This window comes from Lepisma saccharinum, chromosome 6, assembly GCF_977018435.1.
Source record: "Lepisma saccharinum chromosome 6, izLepSacc3.1, whole genome shotgun sequence".
NCBI lineage: Eukaryota > Metazoa > Arthropoda > Insecta > Zygentoma > Lepismatidae > Lepisma > Lepisma saccharinum.
In genome coordinates, this window is record NC_139234.1 from 80,950,875 (window position 1) to 80,970,501 (window position 19,627).

The 19,627-nt window shown below is 38.0% G+C and overlaps 1 protein-coding gene across 1 annotated transcript in view; it reads left to right on the forward strand.

Moving 5' to 3' along the window:
* Positions 1-229: 229 nt before the first annotated feature.
* Positions 230-19,627, forward strand: part of LOC145989128 (uncharacterized) — a 34,087-nt gene continuing 14,689 nt past the window's right edge. Inside the window, exons 1-3 of the mRNA XM_083124420.1 lie at positions 230-426; positions 1,615-1,815; positions 15,052-15,252. Coding sequence (XP_082980546.1) covers positions 355-426; positions 1,615-1,815; positions 15,052-15,252 — 474 coding nt within the window. The 5' untranslated portion in view covers positions 230-354. The remainder of the gene's footprint in view (positions 427-1,614; positions 1,816-15,051; positions 15,253-19,627) is intronic.

The following is a 19,627-nucleotide window of genomic DNA, read 5'->3' on the forward strand; positions in this document are numbered from 1 at the left end:
CGAGTAATGGATAATTACTTAAATTTTAGATGTCAAATGATGTGATCCTGTTGTGATGTGATCATCTTTTTAGACATCTTGGAGGAGAAAGGTGATCACTCCTTGAAGGACTGTGAACCTCTTTGTTTATTTCACAATTGTTCTTAATGGTAGAGAAGTAGCATTAAATTTTATATATAATGTTACATTATTACATATCCTTATTTATTATTTATTTCTGTACAGGAAATAAATGTAATATACTGCAAGTATCTCCTGGATGTTATCATTACTGAATATGAACATATCATAGGAAGAAGCACTGACCTAAATCACTTGGCTTCCTTACATAACAAAACTCAAAGCAACCTCAAAATGAAGTTTCTGGTAGCTGTGTCTGATAAGTCTGAGGGTCCTGCAGATGTTTACCTTAGAAAACTGGAAAAGGTAAGACAAAATGACTCACTTTAAATTTTTAATAATATTTCAGTTCACTTTGTGTCAACATCAATAGTATTGTACAGGGTGAGTCAAAAGTTCCTTAACAGCCCCTATAAAATGTGATGTAGTTATCCTGAGTACAATTGGTCATGATAGAAACAGATTAGTTGTATGGGGAACCATAGTTGTGTGTGTCAAGCCATATTGTTGGCTGCCATATTGAATCAACTCCAATATTTTAATTGGGGAAGGGGTGTTATAGTATATCAAATCAGGCTAGAAATTCATGAGAAATTCAGTGTTGAAGGTTTTCCAATGTATCTTAATCAGTAAAATTTATGAATAAATGCTTGTTTCGAACAATTAGAGTGTGATGGTTCCATTGGAATGAAAAGTCCTTCACAGTGAAGAGGCTAATGTTTATGTTCATGGGGAAGTTAATAAACAGAATATGTGGTACTTGTTATCTGATAACCCACTTTGGACAGAAAATGTCTCAAAAAATTCCTATAGTGTGCTGCCGTTCCATCCAGTTGAAAAACTGAAAGAGAATACCCTTTTCCATACACAAGGATGGTAAAACTTGTTCACTTAACAAATCCAAGAAGACCTCAGCATATTAGATTCCGTCAATGGAAAATGGGCCAACCAATCATGTTCCACACACCACAACATACCACACCACACCATTAAGTTATCAGCACCAACCATTTGGCTGAGATCTGACCAATGTAGGTTATCATATGACAAGTATCACATATTCTGTTTATTAACTTTATTTACTTCATCAATTCGTTACTGAAATTTGTAATGTTTTACAAATTTCAGTAATGGATAATTGCTTACATTTTAGAGTTCAAATTACACGATTCTCTTTTTAGACATGTTGAATGAGATTGTTGATCACTCATTTAATGATTAACTGGTAACCTCTTTGTTTTATCTCAATTTTCATACTTGTTTTTAGTCATCCCCTTACAATCAATGGGTCCAGGATTTGATATCCAGTGGAGGCACACTGAGTAGTGATTCAGATCACACTTTAATCTGTAGGTCCAGTCCCAATTATCCTATCTGTGCATAAAGTGGACTATAAACAACAATTCATTAATGGTAGAGAATTGGCATTAAATTCTGAATGAACTGTTAAATTATTATTCATTTATTCACCCTAAATTATTTCTCTCTATACAGAAAATAAATGTAATATACTGCAAGCATCTCCTGCATTTCATCATTAAGGAATATGAATGGACCATAAGAAGAAGCACTAACCTGGATTACCTGAGTGATTTACATAACAGAACTCAAAACTGCCTCAAAGAAAAGCTTCTGGAAGCAGTGTGTGATAAATCTGAGGGTGCTGCAGAAGATTATGTTAGCAAACTGGATAAGGTAAGACAAAATGACTCAGTTCAAACTTTTAAATAATATTTCTATTTACTTTGTCGCAACATTAATAATATAGTACTTTCATTGCCCACTGTTCATACAGGGTACTTCATTGTTTGGACATTGATAGCATCATGGTGTAGTAGTTTTCTCATTTCCACAACATTTCATTGTTTCATTATGAATGGCATTATAGCATGATAGCCTTCTGCCATCCAGAACACTTCTTTATTTAAAGGTAATTGAATTGTAGTATGTTAGCATTGTACCATAAATTGCACTGTGGAGTTTTTTTTTTTACATCAGGTACTTGTAATATGATTGACATTATAGATATTATATTGTGAAGCCTTTTGCCATGCATGTCACTTTATTATTTCTATATCAATGAACTGCCATCCATGAAACTGGATTCTTTCATCATTAATGACATTGTACTAAGTTGATCTTCAGCTATGCAAAGCACTTCTTACCATTAATACCATTATTTCAATATCGATCTGCTTACTCGACGGCAGGCGATGATTGTTCCAGCTAGGTGGGCTAACCAGGAGCTGGCAGTCGGATGTCGTCTGGAGCGGCCAGACAATGGACTTCAGCCCGTCGGCTGGTGTTATATGAAATGGCCTCAGCGTGATCAGCTGGTCTGATTCTCAGGATGCGATCAGGTCTTAAAGCTCCTGTAGAAGTTGCAGCATGAACGATGATGAGCGAGCATTGGTCCCGTGAAGTGTGGGGAAAGGAGACTGCAAGTAGTTGGGCTAGCAGAACTGTGAAAGACCCAACGACTGATGGCGATGGTGATGTTTGGCATTTGCCCTGTGTCTCTTACGATGCTCACTGTCTTGCTGTTGCGGTCCTGAGGCTGCGAAAGCTTGCAGTCTCTCATGGTTCTTTGATGATTCTTAGCAATTGTCCCTTTTTCGAAATCCACTTAAGTTTTTATTCACCTTTGGTGGCATGACATTTTGCTTGTTAATCATTCCAGGTTGGTGGCTGTTTACTTGTTTATTCCAGACATCAGACCCGGCAATGAATTAGGAATGTTGTGCATTTCCTATGTCACTGCTGATCTTGCAGAAGAATGTTATTTGTTACGACTGACAGAGTTCCGAAGGATGGCTTGAAAATTATGTTTTTTTATGATGTCTCCCTTGTTCTCCACATTTCCCTGACCTTGGAGTATCCATTCTTTGAGTGGTTACATTGGGCTTTAAGGAAGATTATATGGGGTTTCTCTATTTACAAAACTTTGTACATTATATGTTTCATAAGTACTTACAACAAAGATATAAACAATAGGTAATAATAGTAATTAATTCATCATATGAATTATGATTGAGTAACCAAGTAAAAACTTATGTAAGCATTCTATTAACTATGTCATTTTAGTAGTTCGCTTATGACCCCACTTGAATTATGACAATAATTTTGTCTTTTCTCTTCTTCTTTGTTTGTTTTAACATGCACTGTGTCGTCTTCTTTTTTTTAAATACAAACTCTGGTTTTAATTTCACCTTTTAGAATCATTTACATGTGATGATAATAGTCCTGAATATTTGAATTGACTCCAGGCATTCTAAAGGTAAAAAAAAGGTAAAGTGCTCCCCTGTGCTTAGCACCATGCCATGAAGGCGTATAGAGGGTGTGGGGGTAACGCCCCACACTTTCTTGATCCGGTCGTGAGTGGGGGTGATGTGATCAGCATCATGCCCCGAGACCGCCTTTACCTCCCAGGGTTTCTGCCAGGTACCCATGTCATCCGGCCGGGGATCGAACCCGGGACCTTGAGCATGGTAATCAGATGCGTTACCGACTGAGCCACCGCGGCCACTAAGCCGCGCGTCAGGCTAAGTTTGCAGCAGGTTTTATGTATCAATCCGCGTGTGAACTGAGCTCAGAATCTTCCGTGCCAGTCTTGCCTCAACCACCGAGCTGCTTACATCGCAGACACTGAGAAAATCCACAGTATTGCCAACCGCAGAACACACCAAAACCCGCTTGCATGTCAAGCGGAATATATTTGTGTTTCTTTTTGTCTCCTGAAACATAACATTTTAGAAGTACTTTGGGCGCATAAATTATTTAAAAAATGTGTCATTACTTAATATAAATGCGAAATATCTTCGAAACATGAGAGCATGTCCTTGGACATCCGCAGGATTTTTTCCAGGGAGGGGCAAGGAAGGTATTTTTTTCCCAGGGCGGCAAACAAGTCACATTTCCCCCAAAGAGTGTAGTTCCCTAAAAAAACATTGCTTAAATTTGAATTTATGGTGTTAATGCAATAATTAACACATATTATTGTGGCTAAAATGAAATTTTATGTGTGAAATACATAATTTTTGGTTGACTTTCATTTTCCAGGGGGGCACAGCCCCCTTGCCCCCCCCTTCCGGACGCCCATGAGCATGTGTGTATATTTCGAGGATGCAAAAATAAAAATAAACAAAGATATAAGTAAACAACGACAGGCCCTCTTGAATTTAATGACAAATTATTGTTTTTGGTTTATAAAAAAATACATTTATGAAAACCTTCGTTACTGTAAGACACACGCACTTCAAGTTATACCAGCAAAAAAAAAAAAGCATGATTTGTTATTGGGGATATATACAATCAGGTGCATTGTCTGCTGCTATTACCCTGGTTTCAATTTATGAATCACTTCACTAAACCAGGATTCAAATCTTGGTCTGTCCATTTCTTGCTAACCATCCATCCCTTTCTTTGCACGGAACAGTAAATATGCACCTTCAACAAAGACGTCATTGCCGCCAGTGGGTGAAACAATAAGCCTCCCCCTTCCCCTCTCCCTTTCTCGTCAGTTTCTTCAGCCCTGGCAGTGGTTTTGCATGGTGGTGTATAAAAAAAATCAATGTACGCCCCTGCCCCTCCCCTCACCGAGTTAAAGCACGTCTGGTCCAAATAATAAACATGTTTCTTCTCAACAGGGATATCTTTTAATACCGGGGACATTCTTTTGTCGTCAAACAACAAACAATCGTTTCCTCTTCCTAAACTCAAACCACAAATCATTCAACACCCGGGATACAGTTCGTGCGCACATTGACGGCAAATCACCTCACGCCCTGTTTTACTTTGCTCTTGTTTCCGTAAGGAGGATTATGCATTTTAAACAATTTGCTTGATTTGAAGAGCTTTTCCCTTCGGATGAAGCCCACAATAACACTCGCTGAACAGGAGACCTTGATTCAGCCATTCTCGCCGCTGTATAGCACGATTATTAATCACAATAAACATAGGGTTAAAATAGTGGGATGTGCAACACTGGTATCACGGATTCCACGCGCTCTGCAACGTATTCAGTCTTGCTCGACTCGCACTTGGGCTTCAGCGATTCCTCAACGCAATACAAACTCCAGTTGGCGAATCTGCGGATCCAAGTTCGCCTGTACAGTGATTGCATCCGATCAAGTCCACACCTGCTAATGGATGTATTATTTTGTCTGTATTTTACAAATTAAATAACTGTTTTCTTGCAAGTATGCAGTTGTGTCGGAATAGAACCCGTCTCAGTGAAACTATATTCTTGCGCGCACGTTTGGATCTACATATGCGAAAACCTGCTGCAAGGTTAACCTGACGCTTGGCTTAGGTAGTTTATTTATTAATTTATTTTCAGCATTCAGCATTTTACTTCTATGAATTTTGATTCACTGTTTCAGTATTTCTTGCACTTTTATTGTATTAATTCTTAGCATGTTTTCACTGTGTATACAATTGATTTTTTATGTTAATTGACAGACAGATTAGCTTTAATTGGAGGATCTACATTTTAATTATGAAAAAATGATCATTGCCATCTAGCTGTCTAAACCGGTAATACTAGTTAGCAGAAATGAGTACCTTCAGCATTGGCACGCCACCCATTGTGAATTCTCTGCACCACACATTCGTGTGACTTTGGATGTGAATAATTAATTAGGTTTCCCAACCCCAGCATACAAAACGATGTGAAAATATGCCATATGACAATGCTTGTCATAGCAGCCGGACAATGGACTTTGGACCGTCAGCTGGTGTTAAATGGAATGGCCACGACATGATCAGTTGGTGTGATTTTCAGGCTGCGATTGGGTCTTAGCTTGAAGGCTGATGAGCTAGTGTCGGTCCCGTGAAGCATGGGGAAAGGAGGTGGCAAGCAGTCGGACTGGCAGGATGGCGAAGGCCCAGTGACTGTGCAGAGATGGCGATGCTCGGCGGTTGCCCTGTGTCTCCTATGATGCTCGCTGTCTTGCTGCCATGGCTGTGACAGCTTGCAGTCTCTTGTGGTTTTTTGATGATTCTTAGCAACTGTCCCCTTTCGAAAACCACTTAGGTTTTTATTTACCTTTGGTGGCATGACACCAGACTGTTTACTTGTTTATTCCAGCCGTTAGACCCGGCAGTGAATTTGGAATGTTGTGCATATCCCACGTCATTGATCTTGCAGAGGAATGCTATTTGTTACGACTGACAGAGTTCCGATGGATGGGTTGAAAATTGTTATTTTATGATCTCTCCCTTGTTCTCTCCACAATATATATATGTCAGGATATGTAATGCCCATGCCCCAATATTGTAACTACACACACACACAAACACATATATGCACCAGGTGTGTGTGTGGGGGGGGGGGGTTGTTTACAATATTGGGGCATGGGCATTACATATCATCAGAGAGTGGTCTCTTGCCATGCTTTCTTCCAAAATTGGTCCATCCAGCATTTGTAAGGCCGACGCTAGAAGCATAGGAATGCAATACTTCTATATACTACATTTTTTCATTAACTCAGACCTATTGTGGAGGTCACAGGGACATACCAAAAGCCATTTGTTTGGAAAAATTTCAAATTTCTTCTTCTTCTACAGGCACAATTTCATGTCCACTAAAAGTCCTGTCATTCCAAAAAATAAAGAAATCATCTCTCTAAAACAAATAGTTCTCAAACTGCAATATTTTTGTACTTCATGGTAAGTTTGAAAAGCATGGTTGAAAAGATCCTGTTCAGAGAGGCTAGACATGCATGCACATCTCCATCCACTATATGTTAAATCTTGTTATCTTCTTTTCTTCAGCACATTCTTAGTTCATACCTTGTAGAACCAAATAATTCTACACAGATTATATGCAGCCAGTTTATGTTCTCTATTCACTTGAACAAATCTAATAATTAAATATCAATACTATCAGAGACTTAATTTATTCTGCATGTTTATTTATATTAGTTTTATAGATTAATGTGACAAAGCAGATGAGAAATGAAATGATAGGAAATAATACAATAACATAACGTGCACATCTTATTTCAAATTTGAATCTAATGCTCCTGGTGCATTACACAACAACTGTGCCATGGAGTCACCAATAAGATTGAAGAGCAAAACATAATAGAATAGAAATGAACCTTTCATATCAGTTTATTATTAATTGATTTTTTAAGTGCTATTATTATTACAATTAATCTAAATAATTCTTAGAAAGTATAACAAATTGATTGATTGATTGAATTGATTTATTTTGCTTCCCTTCTTGTGCCACTTTTGGCTAAAGTATAACAAATTGAACTATGTGCCTCCCCTCTCCTTCCCCTCTATTTCCCCTCCAGTCTTTCCCCCCCACACCTCCTCCTTTTTCAGTTCACGTAAAGTCAAGTGAGAATTCCTCTTCCCCCACATCTCGTCGATATTCCCATCGTCTCTGTTTAATTTATTCTCTCTTCCCTTACATATATACGACCCTTCATATACATTCCTTCTTATAGGTTTTTCCTCTTCCCTAAGCACTTTCCATTTGGCGATGACGTGGCCTTCGTCAAGGATATGTTCGGAGAGCCCTGTCTTGGGAACCCCCTCCCTTATATCTCTGTCATGCTCTCCCCATCGAACATTCATGCTTCTTCCTGTTTGACCCACATATTCCTTGCCACATTGGCAAACTATTCCATATACCCCCTTCATCCCTCCCTCATTTATTTCTTCCTCTTTTCCATCTTTCTTATACCCAGTGAAATGCTTTTCTAAAGTTTTTGGAGCTCGCATCCCACATTTTACACCATACTTTCTTACAAGTCTTTCAATTTTTTCCGATATTCCGGGAAAGTATGAAATGCCTATATATTTATATTCCCCCTCCTCGTCTCTAACTTCTTCTTTTCCTTGTTTGTCTTTCTTCCTTTTATTCCTTTCTAATTCCTTCCCATATGTGACCTTAGCTTTACCCAAATTCCCCTTTAACTCCTCTTCTCTGTATCCATTCCTCTTTCCTATTTTCATTACCCTTTCGATCTCTTTATGCAAATCTGCTTGGTTGTTACATAATCTGTGAGCCCGCAAGAAGAAGTTTTGAAATACGTTATTCTTTGTTCTGTTGGCATTGGCCGATTCTTTTTTGATGTATAGATCTCCCGATAATGCCTTATGATGAACCCCTGTATGAATTTTCTTCCCCTCTAAACGAGTTGCCAGGTCTAAGAAACTAATCTTACAGTCATCCATCTCCTCTTTAGTAAATTTTATTATTTCCTCTTGCTCCCCTAAGGTTATGAATAGTTTCTCTACTTCCTTCTCCTCACCAATAACAAGGATACATGAAGACCAATGGTATTCCAATGATATAGTATTCAGGTCCAGACATCGTGCTTGCCAAGGCAACAATGGGATTTCCCACACTTGAATCCAAGCCATTGTTGCTTCTGACGTGTGGCAAGTCTCGCAATAATCTGGTCCTCATGTACAGACGATACCCTGGGGTGGCCACAGCGTGGTTTTTCAACCACTGTACCTTGCTGCTTGAATTTGTTTATTGTGTTCGCCATGCAGGTTTTACTCACATTCAATGCAACTGTAATTTCTCTATGAGACCTATTGCATCTGTACATACCAATTATTTGCATTTCATGGCCACGGGCACAGATTTTCCCCCCATTATCACAAAGTTTGCGATTCAAACAGCCTGTTTATTATCAAGCGTAATGAAACAGGTTTGGACTTGCACAATGCTGCTACTTGAGATATGTCTTTTTGCACCATCTGTTGACACACATTTCAACTAATGACTGATAAAATTTGTTCACTCCAGCGCATTAGCTAAGGAAGATATTGTTATCTGAAGACCTCTCAGTTTTCGCTGTATTTATTTTATCTTGCGAATTTTAGAAGAAAACAATATAAAATGCGAGAAAATTTTTTAGATTTTTTTTGTGCCGAAACCTTCGTTCATGTTCCACAATACTGGAAAAAATTCAGTACTGTCAAAACGACGTTGGTTACGTGTATACACATCAGAGGCGAAGATATAGTACAAGCAATGCAAGCACTGCTTGCATAATTCGAATATCATTTAATGTACTTAATGTTCTAACCGTATTTAGTTTCCATCGCACTCGATTTCGCGAAAAAATGCGGCCGCAAACTCCCCCCAGCAGCTCTGTAGCAAGCACCAGCCTCAATGCTTGCAGCCGTTCTGCGGGAAAATAAGGCCTCCGAAGGAGTCACATGGCGAAGCGTGAATTCTGGTGGAACCCGTCCATAAAGCTTCTACAAAAAGCTGTGCTTTCCGAGCTTGCGTGATTCCCGAAAATAGCCGAGTTCAACCGAAAGCAGAAGGATTCATCTATGGGTACGTTGCCAGCAAAGACTAGTAACGAATATTTGTCTTCATGAACACGTAAACAAGATCGCAAATATAATAATAATTGTTAGTCATAAAATAACTAAAAGAAGTTATTATCACTGTTCTAAATTCCATATATATCATATTATATTACAAATTATTTTAGATTTCGCGAAATGTAAAACGCGTAAAAAAAGTTGACATTGGGAGTTGGGGCAGTGGAATTTCTGCACCCCCGTGAAGAGTTTTCTCAGGGAGGGAGGGAAGATTGGACGGACCTTGGTCCTGCACCCTGCTTCCTGGTCGGTCCAGCTCAAATTACGCCAGACGTGTTGACCGCTACCAGTGTTTGCAACTGCCAAATTATTTACGCAGTAATTCAAGTGAGCTCTTTCACAAATTTTACAATCAATAAATTGACAGCTTTTGAATAAAACTTGGGGTGAAAATAAAGCTATCTGAGAAAGAACTATCTACTGATATTTGTACATGGCATAGAAGTAAATCGTATACATTCTGCATATTATGAGCACAAGAATATGTTTTAATGATTGATTGATTGATTTGTTGTTTTAAGTCCACTTTATGCACAGTAAGGCTAATCGGGACTGGACCTACAGTTTAAAATGGGATCTGAAACACTTGTGCCTCCACCGGGTATCGAACCCGGAACCCCTTGATTACAAGGCGACGACACTACCTCTGCGCCATCGGGGAGGCCCGAATATGTTTTAAGTTCTATTATTATGACGCAAGTGGTGTTCCCAGGGTCCTTTTACGGTCCCCATTTTGTCATCTTTTCCTTCCTTTGACGTTTTTTCTTAGATATACTGGGCCAAAAGGGGGTTATGTCTACCATCCACCCCCCCCCTTCGCCCCGGGCACGCCATTGAATGACACTTTATTACTTAAATATTAATGTACATACTCGTTCTGCTGAAATGATTCTGATTCCTCCGCGTAATTTTTATCTCCAAACTGATATATCTTTCCTTTGTGACGGATAAAATTAATGAAATAGGTTGGTATCACTTTCTGTTGTTTCAGAGATTTTCAAAGTGATCTTGTGTAGATGCTTGCATTTGCAGTTGTGGAAAGCGCGTGGGATAGTGTGAGTGTTTGTTGCTTCATGTTTTGTGCTGTGAATTTATCGGAATGAACGCGTATTTAGGAACGGTTGATGTGAAGTGCGGGTGTATTATTGAGCAATTGAAAATTGCTTCGTTTAGCTCGAGAGAGATAAGTGTTAAAATGAAAATCGTGGAAGGGTTTCGACCAACACCAAGAGTTTGAAATTTATTGTGGTGAGTACATCGTCTATGCATGTGTTTCTTTGCTTTGAAATGAATTTTTTATTGTTTGTGTTTAACTTTTTATTTAGTGTTTAAGTTACTCCAATGCAGTTTTTAGGGTGCCCAAAAATACTAAATTACATCATGCAGCGTAAAATAAACAAATGATTCCCATTTTTTTTTATATCTAAATCGGTTTGGTCACCGTTTGACCATATTAAATAATAATGAACAAATAAAGGTACTAATAAGTAAGTAAGAAATTCCGTCTCCCTTTAGTCGTATGCGGAAAGTTCGCATATGCAAAACGTTTAATATCATATGAATAACGTTACCTGGATTTTTTTAAAAAAGTAAATGTGACGTTTGCGGATCATATGGTTTATTTTTAGTACAGTCACTTTATTACGATATTTTGACAAATCCAGCGACTGGGTAAATGAGGCTATAAACTTTGAATCTTTCCCCTCGGCATGTCGTTGTACTACATGTTTTGTTGTACTGAAACATTGCTTGCCTCCTTCGTAAGACTACGCTTCGCTACTGATACACATTCATCTGTACTTCAAAATGCTGGATTTTTCAGTTAAGAAATTTGATTTTCCACTTTCATATCTCAAGAACTACAAGACGTATACCAATATTTTTTCAGCAATATATGCCTCACACTATATTACTTCCATACAATTTCACTCCATATTTGTACCAAAAACTTTCGGTCAGGATTCATTTATATGAAAAAAGTTGGTGGTCTTAAACTTTTGGTAGGGACTTTAGTTTTGTACCTCTTTTAGTTTTATTGCATTCTACAGACCTTAAACTACTTTTCTAAGTAGTTTCCACCCTTGTTCAAGCATTTGTCGTAGCGTGGCATAAGTTTTTGTATCCCATCATCATATAGAATGTTCCCGCCTGTGATGAAAGCCATCCATTCACTGCTGCTTCAACGTCGTCATCCTCATCGAAATGCTGACCAGCAAGAAACTTCTTCAGATGAAGAAAGATATGAAAGTCACTTGGTGCCAAGTTAGGATTGTAGGGTGGGTGATCAAAATGTTCCCAGCTGAATGACTTGATAAAATTTTGAGTTTGTTCAGCCGTATGCGGACGAGCATTGTCGTAAAGCAACGCAATGCCTTCACGAAACATTCTGCTTCTTTTGTTTTGAATAGTCCAACACAGCCAGATTAATGTGTCACCATAGGCATCTTTGTTTATGGTCTGTTCTCTAGGCAAAAATTCAACTAGCAAAACCCCCTTTCTGTCCCAGAACATGGTGCCCATGATCTTGCAGGTTGAAATTGACTGCTTGAATTTCTTCTTGACTAACGATGCTGTATGCCTCCATTCCATGGACTGCTGCTTTGATTCAGGAGTCATGTGGGACACCCATGTCTCATCACCAGTGACAACATGGCTCAAAAAATCATCACATTCCTCTGCATATGGGGACAAAAACGTTAAGCACACTGGCAGATCTTTTGTTTTTGTGTTCCTCTGTGAGGTTCTTCGGCACCCACCATGAGCACAATACGATATTCCAGGCAATCTGTCACAATTTCGTAGAGGACTATTCTTGAAATTTGTGTAAATTCCATAGAAAGCGATGATATTTTGAAGCCTCTGTTTTCACGAATTTCCGTGTCAACCACATGCACAAAATCCTCGGTCACAACAGATGGCCAACCGCTTCTTGGTTCATCGTGAACTGTGTCACGACCTTTTTTAAACATCCGGACCAATTTTCTCACCATCCCTTCATTCATTGCACCCTCTTCATAGACCTCCCACAGTTGTCGGTGGATGTCTACTGGTTTCACGTCTTTTGCATTCAGAAAACTAATCACAGTAAGGACTTCACATTCGGTGTGCTGATTGATTTTCTTGAACATTTCAAACCTTCAGAAAACTACGACGAAAAAGCATAACCTACTCCCATGAGTGCCTGTGGCTTATTAACGGATGAAGGACGTCAGCGAGAACTCACGTGGTCACGACTGCAGCATTAAAGTGGCAATATTTGCAAACAGTACTTACTTTACGAATATGCCTCCTAATTTACTGTTAATTCTTTGATAATTCAATATGATAAATTGAGCAATGGCCCATTATAGCTCAGTCTTTAAGGCATCTGACTACCATGAGAGAGACCTGGGGGTTCGATCCCCAGTGGCGCAGATCAAGGATTTTTTCCACCTGGTTCCAATACCCACCCAGCATTGTATAAATTGTATAAAACTGTGTGGGGCCCTAACTCCACACCTCGTATACACCTTCATGGCATGGTGCAAAGCACAGTGGAGCACTTTAACCACCCTTCTCTCTCTCGCTCTCTTGCTCTATCGCTCTCGCTCTCTTTCTTTCTTTCTTTTACATACATACACCTTGTGTGTCATGTGTCGCCTTTTTTTATATCAAAGAAGACTGTTTTTTTTTTATATTTCTCTGCATGTTTTCTGTACCACAGTAAGGGATAATTGCTGCAATTTATATGTTTCAAGTGATGCAATTCACGTTGTACACATCTCGTAGGAGAAGGGTTATCACTCCTTGAATGATTGACTGAGAACCTGTTTGTTTTATTCCTATCTTCATGATTGTACTCGAGAGGTAGAAAAAACGTTACATTCTTAATCATTCTGTACATTGCATTAAATTTTAGATAAACTGTTACATTCTTATTCATCCTGTAATATTTCTCTCTATACAGGGAATAAATGTAATATACATCAAACAGTCTTCTGATAGAATGGTTACAAATTACACTATCAGTTGTTTAGACATGACAGCTAGTCCTAAAGCTTCCACTGTATTTAGCATAATTTCACACTGAAAGAAACTGATTATTTTCTTCAAGTTTCTGGGGTACAGTAGGTGACTGACCCTTCCTAAGCCACCAAAATTCCTGGCAACAGGACTCACTCTCATTATAATCCTCTGTAGAACTTACGTTGTGTTCTTTATGGGTTTGTGATTGTCCTTACATGAACTTCATTACGTAGAAATTTTCAGTGAAAAATGCAGGCTCGACCAGGACTCGAACCTGGGTCTCTGGCATACCGTGCCATTGCTCTAAACACTGAGCTGCTGAGCCAGCATGGGCTCGCTTGATTTTTTTCTATCACTGCTGGGTTGCATGCATACAAGTTACATTTTCGTCATGCATAGCACAGAATCTAAGTGCTTAGATGAAATGTCCATCAGCAAAAAGTTACTTGTTTGTATGATATCTACCAACATGCAGCCATTATTGAAGTTGTTTTTCAACACCCTGAATATAATTCAATAGTTTGGAAGAAGACAAAAATAATTTTATCTTTAAACAATCCAATACTATAAATGACCTAAAGCAATTGTTTTATTGGCATGTGTGCCTTAGGTTGGTTGGCTGTTCCTGATTTATAAATATATATTTTTCTCGACATTTTCATTAAAACAGTTTACAGTGAACTAAACATAACAAACCATAATTTGTATTTGAAAGGAAATGCAATTTTTCTCAATCTCACATGAGCTGAAGGTTGGCCATCCCTGATTTATAAATATATATATTTGCAACATTTTCATTAAAACATTGTTTACAGTGAACTAAACATAAGAAAACCATAATTTGTATTTGAAAGGAAATGTGATTTTTCCCAACCTCGCATGAGCTGAAGGGACTGTAGACTGCATTACACTGCTCTGTAAGAGTTACCTCATGTAATGGTGCTTTAATGACCATCTGTTGTGGGAAGGAGATGACTATTCTCAACTCTCACTTACTAGGTTCCTTGTTTTAGGTATCACTTAATTTTAAACAGAAAGTATCATAAAGTTTACTCTATGTTATTTGGCAATATATTGTTAGTTTTGGATGTCTCAGTGGGAGCGTTATTCAATTTTTATGTTGGTGGAAGGTGATTGATTACCTGTTATGAATATTAAGAGTGGGAACCCTTGCTCTTCACGGTTATGTTAATTAATGACTTATTAGATTTTACATGGAAATGTAAGTGAAAAATGCAGTTTATCATTATGTTAATTGATAAACTACTGTTAATTCTTTGATGACTCAAGATGATTACCTATTTTTAAATACCAAGTTCAGCTGATTTCTTGTATCAATGTCAAAGAGGACTCCTTTTTCATATTTGTCTTAATGTTGTACATATGTACTAATGGATAATTGCTTAAATATCATATGTCAAGTAATATGATCCTATTTTTAGAAATTTTGTTTGTTTTATCCTTATTTTCGTGATTGTACTTAAGAGGTAGAGAAATTGCATTAAATTTTAGATAAACTGTTACATTCTTATTCATCCTGTAATATTTCTTTCTATACAGGAAATAAATGTAATATATGGCAAGCATCTCCTGCAGCTTAGCATTACTGAATATGAACGTATCATCAGAGAATACACTCACCTGGATTACTTGATTGAAATACACAAAGTAACTTATATCAACCTCAAAAGGAAGTTTCAGAAAGCAATGTGTGATACATCTGAGGGTGATGCAGATGATTATGTTAGCAAACTGGAAAAGGTAAGACAAAGCACTCACTTCAAGGTTTTTAATAATATTTCTTTTCACTTTGTGTGAACATCAATAATGTTGTACAGCAAGTACAAGTGGTTAGCCTTCCCCTACCATTGCACCACATCAAACCACATAACCAAAACCCTTCCCTTCTAAGACATTAAAGTAGCACACAAACCCAATGCCAAAATAGCTAACAAACTAAACATACAAAAATGGTAGTACTTCCTCTCCCTCTTTGATAACCCAGGTGTATTTGATGCAGAGTGCGAGTGCAAAGCACATTACATCATCAGCAGATCCATGAGCTCCATCAATGAAAGAATCCAACAACACCTATCTGGTGCAAAATAGCTCAACCCACTACTGGTCTTCCTAAGCACATCAAATACAATAGCCATAAAATCCAAAAGGTGCATGTCAAGCACACAGCCCACACACTCGTAGACACCAAAATCAGTGAAACACATGCCATAATGCACTTCCCACATGAGCTAAACATCAATAGCACACAAGCACACCACAGTTGGATTCCTCTACTACAACAGTTAACACCAGCCAATAGCAGATGACATGGACACAGTCGGATGGTTGACAACAGTGCACGTAGAGGCAGCCAGGAAACTATGAAAAATAGAAGCATGCGAAGCAGCAGTGCAACAAGTTTCAATGAGGATGGTGACAGTGGCCACTGAAATTAATAGAACAACAAATAAAACAGTTCGCGGAATAAGTGAGTACTATTTTCTTGGCATTTATCTACTACCGTGTGTTTCATTTTCACATTATAAATCAATAGTGTTGAAGTTCAACTGCCCCCTCTTCACAGAGTATTTCATTGTTTTTGTGTTAACCACTTGCCTTACAACTTTTTTTCCAAATTTATATCAAAATTCTACACCTTTTTTTTTTTTATATTTTACTACTACTTTACATGCAAAATTACATTAACAATGATTTTTGGTACACTAACTAACTAACTAACTAACTCTCTAGCATTCTTAAACCCGAAGGTTCATGGCTGCAGCAACACAGGCCTTCCATGATTCCCTATCTTGAGCAAGATCTATATACTCTTTTCCATCCCTACCGATTTCCCTTAGGTCCATCTCAACGTTGTCCCTCCATCTTCGTCTTGGCCTTTCTACAGGTCTCTTACCATCAGGTTTCCCAACAAGAATCCTGTAAACTCCTCTTTCCTCTCCCATTCGTGCCACATGGCCTGCCCACCTAAGTCTTCTTGATTTAATTATTCTAATAATATCTGGACATGAATACAAATTATGTAGTTCTAAATTATGTAACCTTCTCCACTCACCTGTCTCCTCATCCATTTTAGGTCCAAAGATTTTCCTAAGGATCTTATTTTCAAATACTCTCAATTTATGTTCCTCTTTCAATGTAAGGGACCAAGTTTCACATCCATATAATACTACAGGCAAAATTACGGTTTTGTATATTTTAACTTTTAGCTTCTTAGATATTAAACGAGAAGACAAAAGTTTATGAAGAGAGAAGTAACATGCATTTCCTGAATTAAGCCTACTTTTTATTTCCTCTTTAATATAATTTTCATTTGTTAATATTACTCCTAAGTATTTGAATTTGGAAACTGGTTCAAACAAGTTGTTATCAATAATTAGATTTTGATTATTACCTAATACTTGGTTTCGGCCTGTAAGCATATATTTAGTTTTCTCTTTGTTAACTTCCAAACCTATCTCTTTAGCAGTTTTGAAAAATATTTTAGCATTATTCTTAATTGTATTCACATCATCCCCCAGTAAGTCTACATCATCTGCATATGCTAACAACTGAGTCATAGATTTTTGGTACAACAATCAAAAATAATCAAAATATTCTACTCCAAATAAGCATTCCTTTATTAACCCGAGTATACTCGGAGCTGTTAAATGTGATATAAATTGTGATATTTACTAACAATAATGCAACGAACAAAATGGTATGTTGTTTATGTTATAAATGATATAATATTGATTTCAAAAGACAAAAGAAGTAATTATTATTTTCACAAACCACTCACATAATTACTAGCCCGAGTTAACTCGGAGCAACAATTTTCTTTTTCATTTGAAAATGTTCGTTTTACCAACGTTTAGGTGTTCTGCTACCTGTAGCATTTCACTTCAGACACTAGGTGCTGTGTGGTATACACAGAAACAGGGCACTACACACAAAGCCACATTACAGTCAGGACAGTAGAAGCGGGATTCCCTTCTGATTTTTTTGCCCCGGGCATCACGTACTCTTGAACACATATAACACTGCTTCGTAGGATTTGATTTCTTCGGAGTGGGTGGCAAATACTCGAGGAAATGACGACCTGAAAGTCGTAGTGGACTTGGATGTATGCTTGGTCGTCCAAATCTTGGTGACAGTGATGGTGTGTGGTTCTGCTTGATCAGGTCATTCACAAGTTCCAGACGGAATTCCAGGTGTGTTTTTGTTCCACCACATTTTGTGTACAAAACAAACGAGTTCCATATGGCCAGATCAAGAAGGTGTAGGAAAATCTTCTTATAGTATTTTTTTCCACGCTTTCTGGGTGTTGCATAATCAGCAAGATGCTGATCTACCCTATCCACCCCACCCATAGTGTCATTATAGTTAATAACAACCCGAGGTCTATATTTTGCTTCTCCCCGCCTCTCTACTTTCACCATATCAACTGTGTGTACACTCGACAATAGACCAACATATTTTTTGTCGTTCCACTTCATAACTGTTACTTTACCCCTCCTGAAACCTATGATTCCTCCCTTTTCAACTCGTGTATCTTTCAGTTCCTTTGGTAAGTCTTTTCTGTTTGTATTTAGTGTACCATAAACGTCTGTCTTGTTTGATATAAGAATATCTGCCAGCTGTGGTGAATTGTAATAATTGTCCATTGTTACGCTGAATCCCTGGTTTAGAAGAGGATGTAAGAGAGACATAACAACACGGGAAGACACCGGTAAATCTTTGTATTCTTCCATGAAGTGTGTATCTTTCCCAGTGTAAACAATTATATCCCAAACATAGCCACTTTTAGATTCACAAAGCATATACGACTTTATCCCAAACCTCGCTCTTTTTAGTGGTATGTACTGAATCCAACCCAACCTTCCCTTGACCATAAGAAGACTTTCGTCAATAGATAGTTCTCTTTCTGGTGTAACAAGTGTTCGAAATTTCTGCCACAGATATTCAATAACGGGCCATATTTTATTTAGCTTTGGATTTGGATGGGTTGCTGCATCATAGGTTTGATTGTTTGAAAAATGAAGGTAGCTTTTGATCTCAAGGAAACGACGGTGGCTCATTGTTTGTGAAAAAAAAATGGAGTTAGCAAGAATGGATTTTTTGTCCAATAAAACTGTAGGTCGGGTTTCTTTACAATGCTTTGTAGTATTGTAAGAGCAAGGAAAATTCGCATTTGGTTCACACTTACTTGATTCCAAGTTGCATTCCCTTCTTGCACTGCAAATGTGTTCGTTTCATTCACTATTAGAGTCACAATATCATTATCAATGTACTGTTCGAAAAATTGTATCAAGCCCTTACTTTCGTCTACATCATACTTGGCACGTGGTTGAGCAGAAAAAGGAAAGTGTGGTGGAGCTGATGCTGGAGATTCAGGATCAAGTTCTATCCACACTCGTACAGACGTCAAACTAACATCAGAATGCGAACTTTCGATTGAAATATCATCACAGTCAGTTAGCGTTGTTTCACTCCACTAGCACTTACACTACACTCTGATGCACTTATGTCTGTGCTTATATCACTCATTTTGCTGCCAAAAGGACGAGAAAGTTCCAACCGAATCAACGCTTCCGAACAATGCGTTCTTGCAAGCAACCAAATGTCACGCAATGCAGAAAAGCTGTTGTCTTTCTTCACTTCTTGGCGCCTCAAGGCAGGCACAAAAATTAGTGCACACTCGAGACATCTGTTGGCCAGACTTGCAACTAACTCCACCTACCCAATTCATCATGAAAGTTCCGCCCGACTTAGTATGGCCGGTAAGAAAATTACATTCAAACTCCTCAGGTTTCCGAGATAACTCGGGATAATATTTTGCCGGAAGAGTGCCACATCCGAGATAATTCGGGTTAGTAAGGCTAGTGGTTAATGGCATCATGGTATGGTAGTCTTCTGTCATCCATAGTACTTCTTTATTTCAACATGATTGAATTGTAGTAACATAGCTTTCTACCATAAATAACACCTCTGAATTTTGTTGACGTAACTTAAGGTGTAATATGATTGACATTATAGTATTATACTTTTTTTCCATACATGTCACTTGATTATTTTCATGACAATGAACTGCCATCAGTGACACTGCTTTGTTTTATCACTAATGACATTGTTCTAT